The sequence below is a fragment of the Mobula birostris genome, chromosome 6, assembly GCF_030028105.1.
Source record: "Mobula birostris isolate sMobBir1 chromosome 6, sMobBir1.hap1, whole genome shotgun sequence".
Classification (NCBI taxonomy): Eukaryota; Metazoa; Chordata; class Chondrichthyes; order Myliobatiformes; family Myliobatidae; genus Mobula; species Mobula birostris.
In genome coordinates, this window is record NC_092375.1 from 55,216,808 (window position 1) to 55,241,155 (window position 24,348).

Consider the following 24,348-nt stretch of genomic DNA (forward strand, 5'->3'; position numbering starts at 1 on the left):
CCACTGACCTAAGTTTTGCTAAGGTGTTTTGGCACCATGTGATGGAATTAAGCTTTGATTTTGAGGGATTCTACTCTTAAACTTTCACCACTCTGTCATTCAGCTTCAGTGGTCACATCTAGATGAAAGATGTGATGAAATGTGCAATGGCTTAATGAACCTTCCCAATGAATCCTGTTCCCTTGTTCCCAAGAGGTGCTAAATTTGACAGCAGCTGATGCCCATGATACATTGTGAAAGACCAGTTTTAGAACAGTATATGACATTCTTTTATGACTATTAAATTACCTGTATGTGAACTTTGTGATGCTCAGTTCTACCAAGGCTATCATGGATGTATCAAAAACTCATAGTAATAACTAAATGTTAGTCAATTGAATGCAGTACAAAGATATTCAGTTCCAGCCAAGTTAATGTTGGAGATAAAATGAAGTTGCCTCCTCTGAGTATAGATACTTGAACAAAGCTGTTCAATTGTTTGAAAAAAGCATTGCAGGACACTGCAAATTCTGAAGTCTGCCATAGGCCATGTTTGTACTTATTTTACATACATATCCTCTGTATTCATTCAGATCCCTATGTCATACCTGTGGTACTTTACGTTTTTAAAATATGCAATCAGCAGTCTGTTTACTTCAAGGATTGTACCTTTGAGGTAAAGACTACCTGTTAACAAAAATCCAAATGCCTCACCTAAACATGCCTCTTACACTCACTACACTATTGCCCTCAAAACACTGCAAATTTTGCTCAGTACAATACTCATATTTGCCGCATTCAGCATAATCTTGCCCCTTATGCAAATTGGTCAGATTGTTCTCCAGCTCCCTATTTCAAGAATTGTTGCAGTCAAGAACTTTGCAGAATACCACTCCATTCATTATTCACTGATATACGCCCTGTATAAGGTAAGAGCATCAAACTTGTAAGGAGGCAAATTTATACTTTCTTGTGGCCAGATATTGTTATCATATAAACTGCCTGAATTCAGATTTGCATAATAAAAATTAGAAAATACTATTTTAAAACAAAAAAAGCCCTCTAAATATTGTAAAAACTGAAATCCGAGGATGAAATCGCTCTGTAATTATTTGACTGTCTAATTATACAACTTTAACTATATAACCAACATCAGGAAAATATTTTGCTTTTAAAAGAATGTAATGCTGCTGCTAAATGAAATCACTTACCGGTATGGACAAACATATGTTTCACATAGTTCTGCTTTGCAGTGAAGGTTTTATTACAAAGAGTGCATTCATAAGGTTTTTTTTCAGTCTGTCCACTTGTACTCTGCATTGTTGACTGAGATTGTTGTGGGTGCAACTGTGTGGTAAAGGTTGTAACGTTAGGTTGCGGAATTGTTATAAATTGTGTTTGTTGGCTTGACAGTGGTTGTGGCAACGTGAACTGAAACAGCTTGCCACTTGTAGTGTTCTGAGTGGTGAAAAGTGTGGGTATATATGTACTCCCAGCAGTGCCAATGACAGGAGTAGTGCTAGTTAAGGTCAGTGGCATTCTCACATTGGTGGCTTGGGTATCTGATTGCCTCAAATAAAGCTGAGTTGTTGCCTGGGACTGTGAGACTGAAATCAAAGAGCTCATTTGAGCTTGCTGTAATTCTTTTTCACTTGCAATGTTTTCATCGCTGTTTTGAGGACCTCTAGTATCCATTTCTGTAGTGCAAGTCCTTTCTGGAGACGGGGGATTCACATTGACAAGCTGTTGGCTGTCTTCAGCAGGAAGCTCATTCTGCTCAGCTGGTCTGAAATCTGATTGCCCTCCTCTGCTCATGCCAGCAATGAACTGCTGGTCTATTGGATCAGTTTCAGTCCCATTGGAAGAGCTAACACCAGAGTCAAAACTTTCTCCTTTTGGTTCACTCTCAGTACCTTCAGCATGGTCAGTGTCTTCATTGCACTCCTCAGATTCATTTTGTTCTGAAGTATTCCTTTTCTGTTTTCCATAATAATCATAATCATACTCATCTTCGGTCTCCTGTTTGATATGAACATTGCCCACAATGGTCTGGATGCGAACTGGCCGTGGCTGCTTGCGGCAGTGTGTGGTTTCTGGGGTGGAAAGATATCTTTCCATCTGCTGTGTCCTCTCTTGGATTCTGGTTATCCATGCTGGATCAGTTACATTCTCTTCTCTCTGCAGGACCAGTTGTGTGCTGTGATGGCTAACCACTGGTGCACCATAAAGCGATCTCTCGCCAGTGCCATTTTGTACCGGCATTCCAGAGCAGGCATAAAGGGAGGAATAAATTCTTTCAACATTACGCTGGGAGTGAGCTTGTACATATCCAGATTCAGTATCACTACTCTGCCCTGATGAACCAGATTCTGGTGTTCCTCGTGGTGTTACTTGGTTTGAGTCCCTTATTGTAGGGTATCCGCTGCTTGCAACTGTTTGAGAGACAATACGAGTGCATTCATCAATGACGGTCTTGATTTGCAATATGCTGGCTGCAGTAAGGATTTGTAAGGCCTCACTCTGGGACACGCGGAGCACCCCGCTGTACATGAAATCAATCAACTTCTGAACAGACTGCACTGAGACTACAGATGGAATTTCAATGTCACTGTACCCCAAAAGCAGCTTGTCTTGGAAGAAGGGGCTCCCAGCAGCCAATACACAGCGATGAGCTCTAAGCATGCTTCCGTGGATGCGGACTGTCACATCGCAGAAATGTCCCCTGTTTCGCTGCTCATTTAGTGTTTCAAGCACAGAGTTGCTGAAGTTGTGAAGGTTGATACTATGGATGCGCTCTGTCATTCCCTTCCCATTGATGTTACCTGGTTTTGAACAGAACATACATACAATCACTACTTCAGAAAGATTATCAAATGAACTTCAGGAATCTAAGACAACATGTTACTTTGAAATAAAAGTACCAAAAATGTAAATACTAAACAAAATTTGACACAACTATATTGAAAACATCAAACACATTAATGAACATTTGTTGTTAAAATTTGATAATAAAACTATGGAAAATGCATAACTCAGTGTAAGTAATAAAAACAATAGAAATTAAAAGGATCTGATTTAGAGTCACAGAATATTAGAGCACATAAAAAGGCCCTTTAGCCCATTATAGTCCATGCCCAACTGTTATTCTGCCTAGTCCCATCAACCTGCAGCACCTGGATCAGACATCCATATACTTCCCATCCATGTACTTATCCAAACTTCTCTTAATATGTAATCAAACCCACATCCACTACTTCTGCTGGCAGCTTGTTCCACACTTGCACCTCCCTGAGTGTAAGTCTGCCTTAGTCTACCCTAAAATATTTCATCATTCACTCTTAACTATGACCTTTAGTTCTAGTCTCATCCAACCTCCGTGAAAAAAAATCTGCTTTCGTTTAATCTATTTACATCCCTCATAATTTTGTACACCTCTATCAAATCTCTCCTTATTCTTCTATATTTGAGGGAATAAATTCATAACCTATTCCACCTTTCCCGAAAGCTCAGGTCCTCAACTCCCGGCAACATTCTTCTAAATTTTCTCTGTACTTAGTCTTATTGATAACTTTCCCGTAGGTTAGTGACCAGAACTCCACACAACAATCCAAATTTGTCCTCTCCAACGTATTTCACAACTTCAATATAACATCTCAATTACTATACTCAATACTCAGATACATGAAGGCCAATGTGCCAAAAACTGTTTTTACAAACCTACCTACCTGTAACACCACTTTCAAGGAATTATAGATCTATATTCCCAGATCCCTTTGCTTTACTGAACTCATTACCATACTATGGACTCTGCAAAAGTGTAACATGTCACATTTATCTCCATTTAAATTCCAACTGCAATTTTACAGCCCATTTTTCCAGTTGGCCTAGATCCCACCGCAAGCTTTGACAGTCTCCGTCACTGTTCACTACATCCCCAATCGTGGTGTCATCCCCTAATTTGCTGTTCCAGTTTACCACATTACCATCCAAATCATTAATACATATGACAGACAATGGACCGAGCACTGACCTCTGTAGTGCAAGTCTCCAGTCAGTGAGGCAATCATCTATTATCATTCTCTGGCTTCTGCCACTAAACCAATGTCTAATCCAATTTATAACCTCATCCTGAATGCCAAGTGCCTCATCATTCTTGACCAAAGCAATAGAACCTTGACGAAGGCCTTGCTAAAGTCAACGTAGACCACATTCACTGTCTTTCCTTCATCAACCTCCCTGGTAACTCCCTTGAAAATCTCTAAGATTTTCGAAAATCTCCAAGACACAACCTACATGCACAAAGCCATGTTGCCTACCCTTAATCAGGTCATGTCTATCCAGTACTTGTATATCCTGTCCCTTAGAATACCTTCCAATAACTTACCCACCATTGAGGTCAGGCTCACCAGCCTGTAATTTCTCAGTTTATCTTTGGAGCTTTTCTTGAACAATGGAGCAACATTACCTATCTTCTAGGCTTCTGACACATCATACATGGACATTTTAAATATCTCTGCCAGGGCCCCTGCCATTTTTACACTAGCCTCCCTCCCATAAGGTCCAAGGGCAGGTCAGGCTCTGTGGACTTATCCACAATAATTTGCCTCAAATTAGCAAGTACCTCCTCTTCTGTAATCCAGATATAGTCCATGACTTCACTACTGTTTTGTCTTAGTTCCACAGACTCTGCGTCCATCTCCCGATTACATATGGATACAAATAAAATCCAATTAAGACCTTTTCCTTCTCTTTCAGCTCTATGGATAGATAACCATGTGGACCTTCAAGAGGACTAGTTTTATCCCTTGCTATCCTTTTGCTCTTAAAGTATCTGTGGAAGTCCTTAGGGTTCTCCTTCTTTTGTTTATCTTATATGCAAGCAGTACATTGATGCTGTTGTTCACATATTCTAGAACCATGTTATTCTTACTAATCAATTGAGATGCTTTTGAAGATTCCTGAACCAAAATTTATAAATTATTTTTTTCAGCTACTTTATATTTAGTGCTTACTTATACCTAGTGGAGAACAACAATCGTTCTCATGTACACCTTTTAAGGCAAAAAACACTATTAATGATTTCAATAATTAAAACACAACTTTGTTTAACTTTTGAAAATAAGCTGTATAATCATACACAATTATTATAATTATTTTGATTTTATCTGTATATCTAAAAAGGACATCAGGCCATTTTCTACATTATACGTCATGTATACTCATGCTTTACAACAAAGACAAACGCAATGGAAAACTACTGCAGTAAAATTTAGGAAAGCAGGAGAGTAAAGTAAACCTGATAGATAATTGAGAAAAATGATAGCTTGATCAAAATTTCATAAAGATGTACAACATTAGCATTCGCTATTGATTATTTTGTATAACATACACACTGAGAACATTTATCAATCTGACTTCCTTGCCTCTCACTAAGTAATGTTAGAGATCAAACATTCAATAATAAATTAACTTTTAACAGTAATAAAAATGTAGTTTAGAGTCGAACCATTTCTCTGGCACTGAAAATTTCTTTAACGGTTTAATTTAAATTATTATTGGAGATCTTAAAAATATTTTCCCTCAGTGCATCAATCTCCATATTAACACATCATGAAATTAAAAAATGACTGGAAATTATTGTACACTTGACTGCTGGAATTAACATTCTAGAATGCTAAATTTCTTTTTAAACCACATGATGAAACGTATTACAAGGACAGAAGTCTCACCACTGCAGATGTAAGTGGCCACCATCTTGAAAATCTCCTTGTGTGAAGAAAGAAATTCATGGGCCATCTTGTCTCATGTAACTGAACATATTACTGTAATGATGCATCAAGCTAAGATGTGTGGCTGTATACAAAGACAAAAAAAAGTTTATATAATTTACAGATCTATTTTCCGTGGCACAATTCTGTACAGCAGCCTTTACTGATTTCACTAAATATCTTGTATTCTGAAATAAGATACAGTGGCATGCAAAAGTTTGGGCATATATATAATATAACCATATATAACAATTACAGCACAGAAACAGGCCATCTCGGCCCTTCTAGTCCGTGCCGAACTCTTACTCTCACCTAGTCCCACCGACCTGCACTCAGCCCATAACCCTCCATCCCCTTCCCGTCCATATAGCTATCCAATTTACCTTTAAATGACAGCATCGAACCTGCCTCAACCACCTCTGCTGGAAGCTCGTTCCACACAGCCACCACTCTCTGAGTAAAGATGTTCCCCCTCCTGCTACCCCTAAACTTTTGCCCTTTAACTCTCAACTCATGTTCTCTTGTTTGAATCTCACCCACTCTCAGTGGAAAAAAGCCTATCCATGTCAATTCTATCTAACCCCCTCATAATTTTAAATACCTCTATCAAGTCCCCCCTCAACCTTCTACACTCCAAAGAATAAAGACCTAACTTGTTCAACCTTTCTCTGTAACTTAGGAGATGAAACCCAGGTCAAAATTTCTGTTACAGTAAATAGCTAAGCGAGTAAAAGATGAACTGATTTCCAAAAGGCATAAAGTTAAAGATGACACATTTCTTTACATTTTAAGCAAGAAAACTTTTTTCTATTTGCATCTTTTACAGTTTCAAAATAACAAAAAAGGAAAAGAGCCTGAAGCAAAGGTTTGGGCATCCTGCATGGCAGTAGTTAGTAACACCTCCTTTGGCAAGTATCACAGCTTGTAAACGCTATTTGAAGTCAGCTAAGAGTCTTTCAATTCTTGTTTGGGAGATTTTCGCCCATTCTTCCTTGCAAAAGGCTTCCAGTTCTGTAAGATTCTTGGGCCATCTTGCATGCACTGCTCTTTTGAGGTCTATCCACAGATTCTCGATGATGTTTAGGTCAGGGGACTATGAGGGCCATGGCAAAACCTTCAGCTTGCACCTCTTGAGGTAGTCCACTGTGGATTTTGAGGTGTGCTTAGGTTCATTATCCTGTTGTAGAAGCCATCCTCTTTTCATCTTTGGCTTTTTTTTTTACAGACGGTGTGATGTCTGCTTCCAGAATTTGCTGGTATTTAATTGAATTCATTCTTCCCTCTACCAGTAAATGTTTTCCATGCTTAACAGTTGGAGAGGTGTTCTTTTCATGAAATTCTGCACCCTTTTTTCACCAAACATACCTTTGCTCATTGCGGCCAAAAAGCTCTATTTTAACTTCATCATTCCACAGGACTTGCTTCCAAGATGCATCAGGCTTGTTTAGATGTTCCTTTGAACCTTTTGAATAGAACTTTTTGGTCGCAATGAGCAAAGGTATGTTTGGAGAACAAAGGGTGCAGAATTTCATGAAAAAAGCCATGCAGGGTGCCCAAACTTTTGCTTCGAACCCTTTTCCTTTTTTGTTATTTTGAAACTGTAAAAGATGGATATAAAAAAAAGTTTTCTTGCTTAAAATATCAAAGAAATGTGTTATCTTTAACTTTATGCCTTTTGGAAATCAGTTCATCTTTTACTCGCTTAGCTATTCACAGTCACAGAAATTTTGATCGGGGTGCCCAAACTTTTGCATGCCACTGTATCTGCAAGGTTACAAAGCAACAACCTCATTCCTGCTACCATAGATCACATTCAGTTAAACGGCCCAGGAATTTTATTTTTCACTGCCATGATGGAGATTCTTAAAATGGTGGTCAAAAGGACTAAGTAAAGCAGTGAGCATTTTTTATAAGCATATTTTATAAGAACAAAATCAAAGTTGTCCCTTTATAGATACTGCTGTTAAAATATTATACATGACTAATAATAGCTAATCATTGAGGTTCTGTAGTTCAAAAAAATTGTCAAAATACTTCTAATGTTCTGATTATGTAATATTGATTGACATACACAATTTGAAAAAAATATTAGTCCATTTCTTCATGCTCAGAATAAATCACAACATCACAAATTATTAACCTGAAATTCTGATCAGGATCTAGTACCGGGAATTTGCAAAATTCTCTTGTCAGCTTTGATTTTTCACTTATTCTGAGAAAAATATGATTTCATTGAACTACAATTTTAAATTCAAATGTTTAAAAAAGTGTGTTGGTGTAATATATTCATTGATTTTAATAAGGACCATTCACATGAACAGCACCAGTGTTACAAAATCATTCCTAATTAGCACTAATTGATGACTTAAGGTACAGGAGCACAGCCACTGTTGATGGACAGGTCTTCATGAATCAACGATAAGAATTCTAAATTAAACTGCTCTGTGGTGTTGAGTAAGGGTACCTTTGAATGCTTTACACTTTGATCAATGAGATAGGAATAGCTGAGCATCTCAGCCATTGTGGAGCAATTAGCATTCTTTCCCCAGAAATGCATGGATCAGTCTGGATTATGTGCTGAAATACCATTTTCAAACTTCTGCTTTAAAGATGGAGGTGTACCAATGATTCAACAATGAACGATTAATTCTCAAATAGCAATTATACAAAAGACAAGTTGCAACATATTTTTCTCTAGACAGAGCTTGGGAAGTAACAAGCTAAGATACTTGTAAACCAGGGACAAACCAACGGTTATGTAAATCTTCCAGTTACTCATGCAAATACCAGCACCAATAAGCTTTCTTTATTAAAAGATGGGCAAACGGACCTGATTTAAATCCATTGGTTTCTACAGCAATGCTAAGTTCCCTGTAGATGCAAGACACTCGCTCTCTGTACCTTTCAGTAGTGAGGAAGTGGTGGTGGCTTCATGATAGAGGGCTCCAATAGAACAGCCATACTGTGATTACCCGGCTGCATTCAGAGTTTAGTTATGCTGGAATGCCAGATTTTCTCGTATATTGGATGCTACTCATATTCATGCCCACTTTTAACTCACTCTTATTAAGGTATTAATTATTAGTATAATAGTGGTTTCAGTCAATTGGGTGCGTTTAATTCAAGCTTGGAATCGGCTCTGATGAGTATCGACAGCGTATGTGAGCAGGGCCGCAGTGAGTTTAAAAGAAGTGTGGGAATAATGGGGCTGCAGTCATTTAGAAAGGAGCATTGTGATCAGGCCCTGCTGAATTTTAAGGAGATGTTGAAACAGGAATCTGCTGAGTTTAAAAAGAGCACAGAAAGCATTACCTGTGAGCCAGATGCTAAACCTGTAAGAGATTTTGACCAATTGCTAGCAACTTATCGTAATTTTGCTGTATATTTTAACATTTTTACTTTTTCAGTACGCTCCTCACACATTCTTGTAGCCTTTGAATAGTGCACAAGTATGCATGCTTCACTTACATAACCTGTGGCACATCCTTAAAAAATGTTACAATAATGCAAAATATTTACAGCATTCTTACTTTCACCAACAATATCAAAACTACTTCCAGCTGGCAAACAGGAAGTGATAGAGGTGACCAGCACTAATGGAAAACACGAGGGAAAAATAAATCAATGGAATTTTTGGATGATGATTGGAGCCTTAAGACCAGCACCATGGCGTGTTACTGTGCAATACTATTTAAGGCCACCACTTCAAAAAGCTTTTCTGAAAGAATTATGATTTAATCAATGAAAGCTTAAGACTCAATGAAATTATTACTTCTACCATTCATTCTCCTGTGTGAATTACTGTTCATTATTGTTCTTTCTTTTCTCAAATATTGACCAAATTTAAATGTAAGTATTTAAAAAATAATTTGGTGGTGAAAATAACAATTACTTAAATATACATACAGTCAGAACAGAAGGTGTAAAGTATCCGTTTCTCTGAATTTTCACCTGGACGACTATAGGCTTCTGTCTGGGAAGACAAGTCCTGAAACAGTGTCTGTTCGCACGACTCTCATTCTTCAATGATTGCAATTATTCCACAGTTCCTTCATTACTTAGTTGATTTTCACTTTTGCTGAAAGAATAAAACAGATGGAAATTAAAGTTACATCTTTGACTCAGGACACAATTCTCCTGGGACACAATCAACTGCAGCAAATTGAAACAAAGCTGGGCAACAAATAAAGTGCCCATGTGTTGTTGTATTTAGAATACTCATTATAGGGACTATGGTACATGGAATTAGCTGCCTCAACAACTCCCTTGACCAACTATAATTTTCTGTTGACATCAGTATTTTTCTTAATTCAGAAATTTTCTAATGCTACACATTAAAAATGGAAAATGACTTAACCAAACTATCCTAACTTTTAATATATTCAGGGGAAAGCTAAATATTAATACTAGCTATATTTATCTTCAGGCTCTGGGATTAACGGAATGACAGAAGTGTTAAAGTATGTCTGGAGGCGGGTTGAGATGCGTTCCAGCAGCCAAGACAAGGGCTGCACCTGGCAAGTCCAAGGCATCCATCAGACATTATGGAACAGAATATCCAGGACAAGCTGAAGTACAAATCACCAGCCTTTGATGTCAGATTTCTTAAGAAAAACAAACCAGGAACTAATAAACATGAGAAATTCTGCAAATGCTAGAAAACCAAAGCAAGGCACACAAAATACTGGAGGAACTCAGCAGGTCAGGCAGCATCTGTGGAGATGAACAAACAGTTGATGCTTTGGGCCAAAACACTTCTTCAGGACTAGAAAGTAAGGGGAAGACACAGAATAAAAAGTTGTGGGGAAGGAGGAGGAGGATAGCTAGAAAGTGCTGGGTGAAAGCCAGGGTGGGCTGGAAAAGCAGTCCGATAGGACTGGACTATAGCAGAAAGAGAAGGAGGAGAAGGCCCAGGTGTTCTGAGACAAGATAAGAAGCCAAAGTGGGGAAAAGGGGTGGGGGGAGGGAAGGAGAAATTGATATTCATGCCATCGGGTTGGAGGATATTCAGATGGAACATAAGGTTCATTGAAGATGGCTTCATTGTGGCACAAGAGGAGGCCACGGACCGACATGATGGAACAGGAATGGGAATTGGGATTAAAGTTGGAACTGGGAAGTTCTGCTTTTGGCAGTTGGAGCAACAAAGTGGTCCCCTACTTTACAACGGGCCTCACCAATGTAGAGGAGGTCGAATCAGGAACATTGGACACAACAGACAATCCCAGAGATTTGCAGGTGAAGTGTTTCCTCACTTCAGGAACTACTTCCAAAATCTTTGAATCTACATTATTGTATTAAGGTACCAACAGCACACTGCTTCGTATGAATTGCACTACATGATATTCAAGTCAATCTGCCCAGTTTCACGGATAAAGAAATGTAATGATCAATTAGAAGACTAAAGACTGCAGTACCAGCGGTAAGGACCAAGAAGGTTTGGACAAGGGAGGTACAGGAGCACTTACAGGACTGTTTTGAGTCAGTGGACTTGATAATATACAGGGATTTAACTTTTGAGTCTGAAAAAATATGCCACAGTTGTCACCAACTTCATTAAAACCTGCCTGGATGTGTGTGCGCCTTCAAGTACATACCAGACATACCCAAATCAAAAGCCGTGCAGGAGATTCAGTCTGCTAACGGCTAGATCTGCGGTGTTTAAGACCGGTGATCTGGAACTATACAAGAACTCCAGATACGACCTACGGAAGGCTATCTTAAGAGCGAAAAGAACAATTCTGATTCAGGCTACAGACTGAATCACATGCACATCAACTCTGGCAGGATTTGCAGGCCATTACTTCCTATAAAGTGAAACCTAACATCATGAATGGAAGTGACGTTTCACTCCTAGGTGAGCTCAATGCTTTTTATGCACAGTTTGAAAGGGAGATAAAACTACATCTATGCAAATCCTTGTGGCATCTGGTGACCTTGTAATATGTCTCGGAGGCCAACTTCCAAATATCTTTCAAGAGGGTGAACCCACACAAGGCGTCGGGCCTTGATGGTAAAAAAAATATTGTGCCAACCAACTGGCGGGAGTATTCAAGGGCATTTTCAATCTGTCACTGTTGCAGTTGGAGCTTCCCACCTGCTTCAAAAGGGCGACAATCATACCAGTGCCCAAGAAAACTATCAATCAGTGACACTCATATCTGCTGTGATGAAGTGCTTAGAGAGGTTGGTCAACACTAGAATCAATTCCTGCCTAAGCAAGGACATGGACCCGCTACAATTTGCTTAGTCACCACAATAGGTCTACAATGGATGCAATCTTACTGGCTCTCCACTCGGCCTTGGGTCACCTAGACAACAGCAATACTTAGCTGTTTATTGACTACAGCTCCATCCCCTAATCCCACTCCTTATCTTAATGACATCCCGCAATGGAAAGCACCCTAATTAACCCTGTGCTAAGGCCCCATTAACACTGAGCATCCAAGCACCCCATAACCAAAGACTTCACTGACTCCCAAGCCATTTCACTCCTACATGTACACAATTCTAATCCTCTGGCCTAATTGACCCCTACCTTGCAAACATAAGCATTTGACAAGACCTAGCACCCCTCCTACTCTTAATAAAATAAGGGATTAATAAAGATGGATTTCAAGAAAGGCAAGTGGATAAGAACCAGGTTAATGAATGCATGGTCTATTACAAAGTGGCAAGGTCTAGTGTCACTGAATCTCTAGTAATGAGATTCTCCCCCTGTCCAACACAACACAATCAAAAGCTCTAAAATCTGGGCCTCTGTACCTTCCTCTGAAACTGGATCCTTGACTTCATCATCGCGAGTACATAGTTTATGAGGATTGGAAATAACATCTCTTCCTTGCTGATAATCAACATTGGTGCACTTCAAAGACGCATGCTTAGTCAACTGTGCTACTCTCTCTATAGCCACGAACATGTGGCTAGGCATAGGCCAAACACCATCTATACATGACACAGATTTTGCTGGCAGAATTTCAGATGATGACCTTAAGACATGGGTGTAGAATTGCCATTCTGCCCACTGAGTCTGCTCAGCATTCCATCATGGCTCAAGAGGAAGCATACAGGAGAGAGACAGATCTGCTGGTTGGATGGCATCGTAGCAATAACCTTGCACTGAATGTCAGTCAGACCAAGGAACAGATTGTGGTTTAGGAAGGGGAAGTCAAAGGAACACACACCAGTCCTCATCAAAAGATCAGAAGTGGAAAGGGTGAGCAAATTCAGGTTTTTAGGTATCAACATCTCTGAGGATCTATTCTGCGCTGAACATATTGATGCAATTACAAAGAAGGCACAACCGTGGCTATATTTCATTAGGATTAGAATTGGCATGTCATCAAAGGCATTCACAAATTTCTATAGATGTACCATGGAGAGCATTCTAACTGGTTGCATCACCATCTGGTATGGAGGGGCCACTGCACAGGATCAGAAAAAGCTACCGAAAATTGTAAACTCAGCCAGCTCCATCATGGGCACTAGCCTCCCCAGCATCCACAACAGCTTCAAAAGCGTTGACTCAAAAAGGTGGCATCCATTGTTAAGAATCCCCATCGCCCAGGTCATGCCACCATCAAGAAGGTAGTACAGGAGCCTGAAGACACATACTCAACGTTTCAGGAAAGATTTGTTCTCTCTGCTGTCAGATTTCTGAATGGACAATGAACCCATGAACACTACCTCAGTATCTCCCCCTCCCCTTTGCAGTATTTATTTTTTATATATACGTCTTATTGTAATTTATAATTTTATTACTATGTATTGCAATGTACTGCTGCCGCAAATCAAAAAAATTCATGTCATAGGCTGGTGATACTAAACCCGACTCAGATTCTGTGTATTTATCCCTTGGAAACATTTAACCCATTCATACAATCTAGTTAGAAGTATGTAATGTTTGCAAAACCTGCCTCTTTCACTAAAATAAATTGTGAACATTTAAGAAAGGAAACAGGGGACTGCTGTTGGGTTTACCGAGTCCATGCAGGGTCCTTAACAAAAATCTACTTAGATTTCCCCGACTTTCTTCCATCACCCTTATGAGATCCAGATGAAAAACACTTTCAATGTTCAAGTTTCTCCTCAATTTATTTCCTACTTTTCCTCCCCCAATTTACCCATTATTTTTAAACTATGCTCCTTGTTCTAAAATTATCCACAAATGAATGCAGGTAACTTTCCATTCACCCTGCATAAACCCATCACCACCCTATACACCTAACACCTACACAGGATTCCCATTCATAAAAATACTGAGATAAAATCCCGTTTGAAAAAGGACCTGGAGTGCTGCATGAACCTGATAAACTTCATCCCAATGTACATTGGTTTCAGAAGGCAGATGAAACTGAAGCAAAATAATAAAAACACATTACTGAGGAATTCCTGTGAGGACTATTTGGTCAATTTAACTATATAGGTCACTATGAAAATAATAATCACTCGATTTCAAAGTCTATTCTGAAAGCAATGATTTCAGAAAAGTGTCTGCGGGCATACACCATAGACATAGTTAGGAAAAAGATGATCTAATTTCTTGCTTATGAACGTCAACCAGCAAATAGTTTGAAACCATAGAACATAGTCTGTCTTAAATGGGATCAAATTAAACCTATTAACCAACCACTGGATTCCATCAAATCTACATCAACTAACAAGTTAAAATTCAAGCAGGAGAAGGAAAAAGAATTTTCTTTTACTGAACCACTTATTTTCCCATTTCCTATGAAATAAAATGATGTAAGGGTACGAAGAATGAATAGAGATTTCACATGCTTTGTTTTTGTTACAATATCTCTTTGTGACAGATTTTAATAAGAAGTTTCTCCACTGCAAAAGGAATTTTGCATTTGCTATTGGATACTCAGAGACATTTCATGTGGCTAGGATGGTGATGACATAGGTTTACTACCTCCATACTAAATTTACAGGTGAAGTCCTACCTTGTTGGCCTAAAGCATTCTGGAAAAGAGATCAGTCCTTGGACAGAAGCAGGGCCTTATCAACAGAAAGGTGAAGAAACTTCTTGAAAGCTTTGACAGCTTGGAAAGTTCTTTGCCAGTTTTGCAGTCAGGAGTTGCAAATATTTCAGAAATCACCACTGGCACATATTATCTACAGAATGTACTGTGTACCAAATGTGCTGCAGTTGTTTATATAAGCAATTCCAGCAGCACCTTCCAAACCCAGACATCCCACCTCTCCCGGAAGTACCGGGAGTCACCCGCGTATGGACAATGGCTCCCTGATGTCCGCAAATTATATACAATCTCCCGGAAATCAAATTTTTTTGAAAGCGAGTGGGGGGGGGGGGGGAGAGAGGGGGGTGACAGAGAGATAGAGACAGCATCCTGATTGGTCTCTCTTTGTGCTAAGTAGACCTATCAGTTTTCTCTGTGGACGGGCTTTACAGTTGATTTAAAGGGGATTAGAGCGGGGTTTAAATGGGAGCGAAGTTCCAAAATCATCCGTAAAGATATCTTTAAAAACACGCTTGCAGCAAGCAAATTCTTTGGGGTTTTTTTTTTCTAAAACACTTCCACTTACCGGTACATCGAAGCCCGTGATGAGCTGGGTTTAAGCGTACCCGTTTTCAGAAGAAAAACTGATTTTAATAAATACCCGGCCACCACCGAAGTCTCGTCATTAGGACAGTGAACTGTTTACCTGCGCTGTGCACTTTATATGCATTTTGAATTACACTTAATTAACTAATGTGGTAATATATTGTTTTATGTGGTGTGCGTGACGTATGTATTGCGGCTACACCGTGGTCCAGACAGAGGTTGTTTCGTTTGTGGACAATCAGCCAGACGACAATAAACTTGAACTTGAAGATACAGAACTTCTAAATCACTCATTTAAAATCCCCCATTTCGATGTAAAAAAGTAAGTCCTGATCCCGATTATTGTAGGCAATATGTGTGTGTGACTACAGATATATATGTGATTGGACGTTGTCCGAATGGACGTTAAGCGGCGCACACCTGTAATAAGAATACACCTTATGCTTTTATTTCTTTTAGGGACCACAACATATTAGGGAGGCTAAGCGCAGGGAAAGCTGCTCAAGTATTTCACAATTCTTTTCAGTAGAAAACCAAAGTCTGACAGAGAGGTCACTAGAGCTGAGGTGTACTTTACATCTTTCATTGTTGAGCATAATCTGCCATTCCAGGTGTGTAAGCACACAGGCAAGCTATTCAGGAAAATGTTTCTTCATTCAGAAATAGCAAAAAACTATGCCTGCTCCTCAACCAAGACAGCAGCTATTGTGAACATGGCACTTTAAGACAGAATTCAGAGGTCAGCTGTCTCTGTGAATCTGATGTCTTGCAAAATTAACAAATTCATTGGCACAGACTGCTATGAGGTTGAGACTTCCGGTTGAGACCTCCCTGAAATGAGTATTTGCAGGGTGGGCTGTCTGCAAACCAGCAACCTCAACCACCGAAGACAAAGGCAACAAGCACACAAGAACCATTACCAGCAGTGCCCCTTCAATACAAATGCCACCTTAACTTGGAAATAAATCTCTGGTCCTTCATAGCCGTTAGGTCTAAATCCTGGAACTCACTTCTGAAATAGCAGTATGGCAGTACTTTCACTCGGAAGACTGCAGCAGTTTAAGACGAAAGTTCATCCTCACCTTATCAACATTATTTCAGGATGGGAAATAAATGCTGGTCTTTGCAGCAATCCCAGATCCAGAAAATGAATTTAAAAATATGACATTTAGAAACCTTTAAAAACGATCACAATGAAATTAAGAATTGAGTGCTTAAAGAATTGTAAGTTATCAACACTTCTTAAAAACATAAAGTTAAACACAATTATGTTTAAAAAATGAGGCGTAGCTCCTATGCTTGGGGACGGTCAAAAACGCCAGCATTTACTATAAAAATCCAGGCTTTACTCATCTTAATAGTTAACTTAATTGCAAGATGTGAGATACTTAAAATATCACAGCAAATGTCCAAGATCTGATTTCCACAGAATCTTATTTTGTGCTTACAATCTGACTACTACAGATGATAATAAATGGTAAACTTAATGCTGGTGGAGATAAAAATACACCAATCATTCCTGAAAGTTTTCATCATCATGATCATTGCCTTCCGTCCCCTTTCGTAACAGCAATCGCACAGTTATCAGCCGTACTGCGGATTGACTTGATATGAAAAGGGCACCATCTCAACAGAATATCTTAGTGAAATTTCTTAGTTATTTTCAAACAGATTCAAGATGATCAATAATTTTCACTTCCATCATTATAAACCTTTGGATGCAAAATGTCCTCATACAAGATCAATGAGTAATCATACTCTCTCTCGTCTTTTTTTTAAGATTATGAGGACACGCAGTCCTCTTTTATTGTCATTTAGTAATGCATGCATTAAGAAATGACACAATGTTCCTCCAGTGTGATGTCACAAAAGCACAAGACAGACCAAGACTGAAAAAACTTACAAAAACCATATAATTATAACATAGTTACAACAGTGCAAGCAATACCGTAATTTGATAGAAGAACAGATCATGGGCACGGTAAAAAAAAAAGTCTCAAAGTCTCTCGAAAGTCCCAACATCTCACGTAGACAGTAGAAGGAAGAAAACTCTCCCTGCCATGAGCTTCCAGCACCGCAAACTTGCCAATGCAGCATCCTGGAAGCACCCGACCACAGTCCGACTCTCACTCCTTCCGAAAACTTTGAGCCTCCGACCAGCCCTCCGACACCGAGCACCATCTCTGCCAAGCGTTTCGACCCCAGCCCTGGCCGCCAGCAACTGGCAAAGCTGAGGATTTGGGGCCTTCCCCTCCGGAGATTCTCGATCGCACAGTAGCAGCTGCAGTGAACCGGGCATTTCAGAAGTTTCTCCAGATGTTCCTCCATGCTTCTCACGTCTGTCTCCATCAAATCAGGATTGTGCACGGTCCCTATTTAACAAATACGATATAATTTCACCGGAGAGGCCGCGTGCGCTGCATCGCGCCATCTTCTCCTCCCCTCACTTCCTAAGTGAGGACCAGAATATAATTGGTCATACTTTTGATAGGTGCTTTTCAATGCTTATGGAATGAAGTAACAAAACATCCTTAAATCTCCAGTTATATATCCTTTGTAAGGAAGGCATATGCTCTTGTTCTCAAATGCAAACCACCGTCTGTTTTGTTGATATCTTGTGACCTACACCAGACATCCCACCCTGCAAAAACTCACTTCAGGGAGGTAGCACCACCATTTCAGCGAGGTAGCACCCCCCCACCCCACGGTCAACCTCCAAGGGTGTATGTAATACTTTGTTTAGTGATTTTGTTTAATCTGTAAACCAAGTTGGGTATATGTAGAAAATGTGACATTAAAATATGTACTTATATTATATTCTATTATCATGTTTATTCTATTACAACTTTAAGCAAGTCTACAGGGAGTTTGGCCTCATCAAGTAGGACATCAATAGCGTAGCTCCTTAGCAGCCAGCCAGCTAGTTTAAATAACGTTAACTATGCTAATAAACGAATGACACCTGTTAAACTCACCTCAACATGTCTTTTACATTTTAACCTACTATGGGCAATAGAAAAGTCACTGTTCCAAACAGTGCCGTGAGCAACCCTGTCATTATTTTTGAGGTCAACTGTAAAGCCCGCCCACAGAGAAAACTGATAGGTCTACATAGCAGGGGTCCGCAATCGTTTTTGCACCGCAGACCGGTTTAATATTGACAATATTCTTGCCGACCGGGCGCGGGGGTGTTAATCACAACTGGAATATAGGTGATAAGTCAATTGCATCATAACATTTTAAGTAACGTTTGGATATTAAACACACAGCGCATATTTTCCCCGTATGAACATATAAAATCATTGCAACACACCAATATCGCTGAATCAGTGGGAGCCCTGGGCTTGTTTCCCTGCAACGAGATGGTCCTATCGAGGGGTGATGGGAGACAGCGATACTCGAAGGGGGTTCCCTATGTCCAGTCTATTCTGCAATTTAGTTTTCAATGCATTCATTGCAGAGATATGTTGGAAATGGAAGCAACGTTTTCAGTGCTTTCGTGGCTATCTCAGGATATTCAGCCTTGTCTTTGATCTAGAATGCTGGCAGAGATGTTATGTTAAACATACTTTTCAGCCCACTGTCATTTGCAAGCTGGAGGAGTTGATCTTTTTCCGGCACTGACATGGATGATTCACCAGGGACATACACAAGTGGGTCACGGACCCATTCCTTTGCACGTCTCGGGTCACTGATGACCTCGTGTGCGTTAAAATTCAACGGTGCGTGACAGGGAATGAGGAAAGGTGCAGCATATCGCCAAATCAAATCGTTTCCTGGCAGCCCGGTGGTTGGGGACCACTCTTAGCACGAAGAGAGACCAATCAGGATGCTCCCTCTCCCTCTCAAAAAAATCTATATCCGGGATATTGTATATATTTTCTGGGCATCAGGGAGCCAGTATCGATATGTGGGAGACTCCCGGAACTTCTGAGAGAGGTGAGATGTCTGCTACACAATTTGCATGCTGGTACTGTCAACACTCTAAAATGGCTGGCATTATACATTGTGACCTTAAATAGCTGACAAAGTACAATATTTGTATTATCCAGCAGATGGCACTGCATTAAACTATCAACTAACATAGACTGAATGGCATAATAAAATGTTCAATACAGATTCTTCTTTATATAAATATATAGAACCAATTGCATTGCACAAAGTCAAACATCTATCGACTCATTCTAAGAAAGCAGCTGCAACATTATTCTCATTCAATTATTTTGCAGATTTGCACATTTCAAAGTACTGGGGTTCTTTGAGATGCCTGAAAGGCATAATGAGGCACAAATAAGTGTAAATCCTTTATTCCCCCCTTGCCCATTTTGCAAATCAATGAAACAATGTCTTATCATCTACAATGGGAAAAGTACAATCAGACTCAGCATGATAGAAAGCGGCTATCAAGTGCCCAATCCTAGCGTTTGGGAGCAGGGGGAGGGAAATTGGGGGTGGGGGGTGGGAAAGAAGCAGGTGTGGACATTACAACAGATACTATTTCACCTCCGCCGGGTACATGCTGCCCTTAAGGAAACAATCCCAATTCCTGCAAAAGCACCATAACGTTTTTTCTCAGAGCCACATAAAGGTTCTTTACTTTCCACTCAATTTCTGCCTTTTCTTGCACTGCACCTCTCTTCTTCTTAAATAGATCTTTATTTCCCTCTTTATGCCTGCTTTTGTCATTCTATTATCACCTCTGCCACCTTCAGTTCAACACCATTCTCTACTTTCTTCCCTGCCCTATTCCCCGGCTTTGTTCCTCCTTAAAAACTTCATTTGTAACTCAGTTCTGACAGAAAGTCAATGTGCTGAAACATTAATCCCACCTTCCTGCCTTTCTATACACTATTTTACCTGCCCACTTCTTTCAATTTATTTGTTTTTACAATGGGGTGAAATCAATTTATCTAGATTTATTCATTTGAATGTGCAGATCATAACCTAAAATCAACATGGAAAGGTAGTTATGCACTATAATCTATTTGTTTTACTATTTTTGGAGTAACTGGTGAGAACTGTATTTTCTACCTTGAAAATACCTCATTAGAAATCAATCTATACAGCTATATTTTAAATGTGAGATCTAGTCACACAGAAAAATAAGATCCCAATAGACTATTGCTGTATAAAAACAATGAACTTAAAAGCTTCTACATGAAAATTCAGAGATTATTATTACATACTTCATGCATGTGTACTTAAATAAACCAAATATTTTCTAACAATTTGTTTTCAAATATTCAATTATATTAACATATTAATTCCACTGGAGGTCACCAAAATCCAAGACTAGGTTGCCATTCCCCTGATGCTCTAGTTAACCTGAATAACATTTTGCTCACCAAAAGCTCATATGGACAAACCTGTTAAGTTTTCTGTGAGTACCAAAAAGAATCAGATATGGCTTTCATTTAGCAATGTATGTAAATAAATTGATAGATTAATTGCCCAAGAGATTGCAAAATGGGAATTAAGGCAAAACCTAGTATTGGAAGAAGCTAAGACAGATAAGGTGAAGGAAAGTCTGGTTCACAAACAGATCAAGAAAAGAGAAAGGGAACGAACTGTATGCTACAGAATACAGCATTTTAGTGTGGTGAATAGTAGGATATGGGATTGGGATGTGACAAAGCAAGAACAAAGTACAGGAAACACAACTGCTTACTACACATATGGCGAGAAAAGACTAGCAAGTTCATATTCCATTCATCCTTCTCTAAGACAATATATAGCACTCACATTGTCAGATTTGATTATATGACATTAAGACCATAAGACCATAAGATCCAGGAGCCGAATTAGGCCATCTTGGCCCATCGAGTCTGTTCCGTCATTTCATCATGGCTGATCCATTTCCCTCTCAGCCCCAACATCCTGCCTTCTTCCCCATAATCTTTCATGCCCTGACCAATCAAGAATCTATCAACCCCTGATTTAAGTATACTCAATAACTTGATCTCTACATCTGCTTATGGCAACAAATTTCACAGATTCATCACTAAAAGAAATTCCTCCTCATCTCTGTTCTAAATGAATATCCTTCTATTCTGAGGCTATGCTCTTGTACTAGATTTCTTCCCATAGGAAACACCCTCTCCACATCCACTCTATTGATGTCTTTGAACATTCGATAGGTTTTAATGAGATCCTCACTCATTCTTCTGAATTCCAGGGAGTCCAGGCCTACAGCCATATAGTAACTCCTTCACTTCTGAAATTATTTTCATGAGGAGGCAGAGCGGGGTAATGATGGCACTAAACGGCGATTCCTTTGCTTGCATCTTCGGAAATGGATCTAATTCCATCTTTAATCTCTTTATTTTTCCTTTTCAGGGATCTTTTGAAGACCCTGAACCTGGAGTTACATGTTGACTTTGTTTCTTTGAGGGAATGGGACCTGCTCTTGGGTTTTATAACTGGCTGTTGTTTGGCATGCCAAGGGCTCGGCCAAAGAAACTGGCTCGGATTTGGAAGCCTAGGATCTCGGGGCTCTGGAGACAGGCGGATTGAGTGTCAGTGTCACGGCAGGAGACCCATGTGTCGTTGGGAGAGTTGAAATATCTACGCCTGTGTGCCCGAAGACCTGAGATCTTTGAGATCTTCAGGCACAGAGCTCGAGAAAAGCGATGTAATGGACTTTTAACATCATAAACCAGCGAGTTGGTTGTTAAGTCTCCCTGCTCACTGGAAAAACGGAAACACCTCCTTCTCCCTCATTAGGGAGAGAGAGAGCCTGTGCTATGCCATATACCAGATGAAACGCGAAGTCTTTGGGGTAACTGCAAGTCTGTGTCTTTGCTATTGCTTTGCTCATGCTTGAGTGCTCAGTGGAGGGTGCTGATGCTTTTTTTTTGGCTGTGGGGGGGGTTGTTGCTTGCTGCCATTTATGTGCAGGAGGGAGGGGAGCTGGCAGGGACTTTGGGGTTTTAACATTTAACTGTCATTCATTCTTTGGGGTACTCCTCTTTTTGTGGATGGTTGCGAAGATAAAGCATTTCAGGATGTATGTTGTATAGATTTCTCTGACGTTAAATTAGACTGTTGAACCTTTGAATCTCCTCTGAACCCTCTCCAATGTCAGCACATCCTTTCTTAGATAAGGGGCACAAAACTGCTCACAATACTCCAATTGAGGCCTTATCAATGCTTATAAAACCCCAACATTTCATCGTTGCTTTTATATTTTAGTCCTCTCAAAATAAATGCTAACATTGCTTTTGCTTCCTCACTACCGACTCAACCTGCAAATGAACCTTTAGAGAATCCTGCACAAGGACCCTCAAGTCCCTTTGCACCTTGGATTTTTGAATTTCCTCTCCAGTTAAAACATACACTTCCCGGTACGGTATTCCACCTGCCACTTCTTTGCCCATTCTCCCAATCTGTCCAAGTCCTTCTGCAGACTCCCTGCTTCCTCAACACTACCTTCCCCTCCACCTATCTTTGTATCATCTACAAACATGAGCTCAAAGCAATCAATTCCGTCATCCAGATCGCTGACATATAACATGAAAAGCAGTCCCAAAGCCAATCCCTGTGGAATACCAGCAGTTATCCAGAAAAGGCTCCCTTTATTCCTGCCAATGCTCTATCCATACATATCTTTTCTGTAATACCATGGCCTCTTAACTTGTTAAACAGCCTCATGTACTGCACCTCAAAGGTTCTGAAAATCCAAGTACACAACATTCACTGCTTCTCCTTTGTCTACCTTGCCAGTTATTTCTTCAAAGAAATCCGACAGACTAGTCAGGCAACACACAAAAAATGCTGGTGGAACGCAGCAGGCCAGGCAGCATCTATAGGAAGAAGTACAGTCGATGTTTCGGGTCGAGACCCTTCGTCAGGACTAACGGAAAAAAGAGATAGTAAGAGATTTGAAAGTGGGAGGGGTGGGGAGACCCAAAATGATAGGAGAAGACAAAAGGGGAGGGATGAAGCTAAGAGCTGGGAAGTCGATTGGCAAGAGGGATACAAGGCTGGAGAAGGGGGAGTATCATAGGACGGAAGACCTTGGAAGAAAGAAAGGGGGAGGGAAGCACCAGAGGAAGATGGAGAACAGGCAAGGAGTTATAGTGAGAGGGAAAGAGAGAAGAAGAAAAAATAAATTAATAAAAAAGACAAAAATTAGGGATGGGGTAAGAAAGGGAGGAGGGGATTATCAGAAGTTACAGAAATCAATGTTCATGCGATCAGGTTGGAGGCTACCCAGACGGAATATAAGGTGTTATTCCTTGGAGTGTGACTTCATCTCGACAGCAGAGAAGGCCATCGATTGACATATCAGAATGGGAATGGGACATGGAATTAAAATGTGTGGCCACTGGGAGATCCTGCTTCCATGTTGACTTCAGCCTATTATCATGTTTCTCCAAGTACCCCAAAACCACATCTTAATTGACTTCAACATCTTGCTGACCACTGAGGTCAGACTAACTGGCCTATAATTTCTTTCCTTCTGCCTCTCTCCTTTCCTGAAGAGTGGAATGACATTAGCAATTTCCAGTCTTCTGGAACCATGCCAGAATCTATTGATTCTTTAAAGATAATTACTAATGCTTCTACAATCTCTTCAGCTACGCCCTTTAAAACCCTGTGGTGTAGACTATCTGGTCCAGGTGATTTAGCTATCTTCAGACCTTTCAGTTTCCTAAACACCTTCTCCCTAGTGATGGCAACTTCACTCACTTCCGCCCCTTGACACTATCAAACTTCCGACACACTGCTAGTATCTTCAACAGTGAAGACTGATGCAAACTACTTATTCAGTTCTCTGTCATTTCCTTGTCCCCACTGCTAACTCTCCAGCATCATTTTCAAGTGGCCTGATACCTACTCTCGCCTCTCTATTACTCTTCATATATCTGAAGAAACTTTTGATATTCTCTGTAATATTATTGGCTAGCTTACCATATTCCATCTTTTCCCTCTTTATGACTTTATAGTTGCCTTCTTAGCCATGACACAGTGGTGTCCACAATGTCATACCTGCTAATCTCTAACTTATTCTACCTTATTCTGTATAC

General features: G+C 39.9%; 1 protein-coding gene across 8 annotated transcripts in view; it reads right to left on the reverse strand.

Annotated features, from left to right (window-relative positions):
- The window catches only part of zbtb20 (zinc finger and BTB domain containing 20), a 347,065-nt gene that overhangs the window by 23,788 nt on the left and 298,929 nt on the right, over positions 1-24,348 (reverse strand). For 6 of the 8 annotated variants that reach the window (XR_011886336.1, XM_072260515.1, XM_072260517.1 and 3 more), the window contains 3 exons: positions 9,654-9,825; positions 5,709-5,832; positions 1,191-2,801 (listed from right to left, as the gene is read on the reverse strand). Coding sequence is in view for 7 of the 8 variants with exons in the window: in XM_072260515.1 (XP_072116616.1) it covers positions 1,191-2,801; positions 5,709-5,775 (1,678 nt within the window). In the remaining variant the exon portion in view is untranslated. The remainder of the gene's footprint in view (positions 1-1,190; positions 2,802-5,708; positions 5,833-9,653; positions 9,826-24,348) is intronic. The other 2 variants (XM_072260518.1, XM_072260521.1) reach the window with 2 other exon arrangements.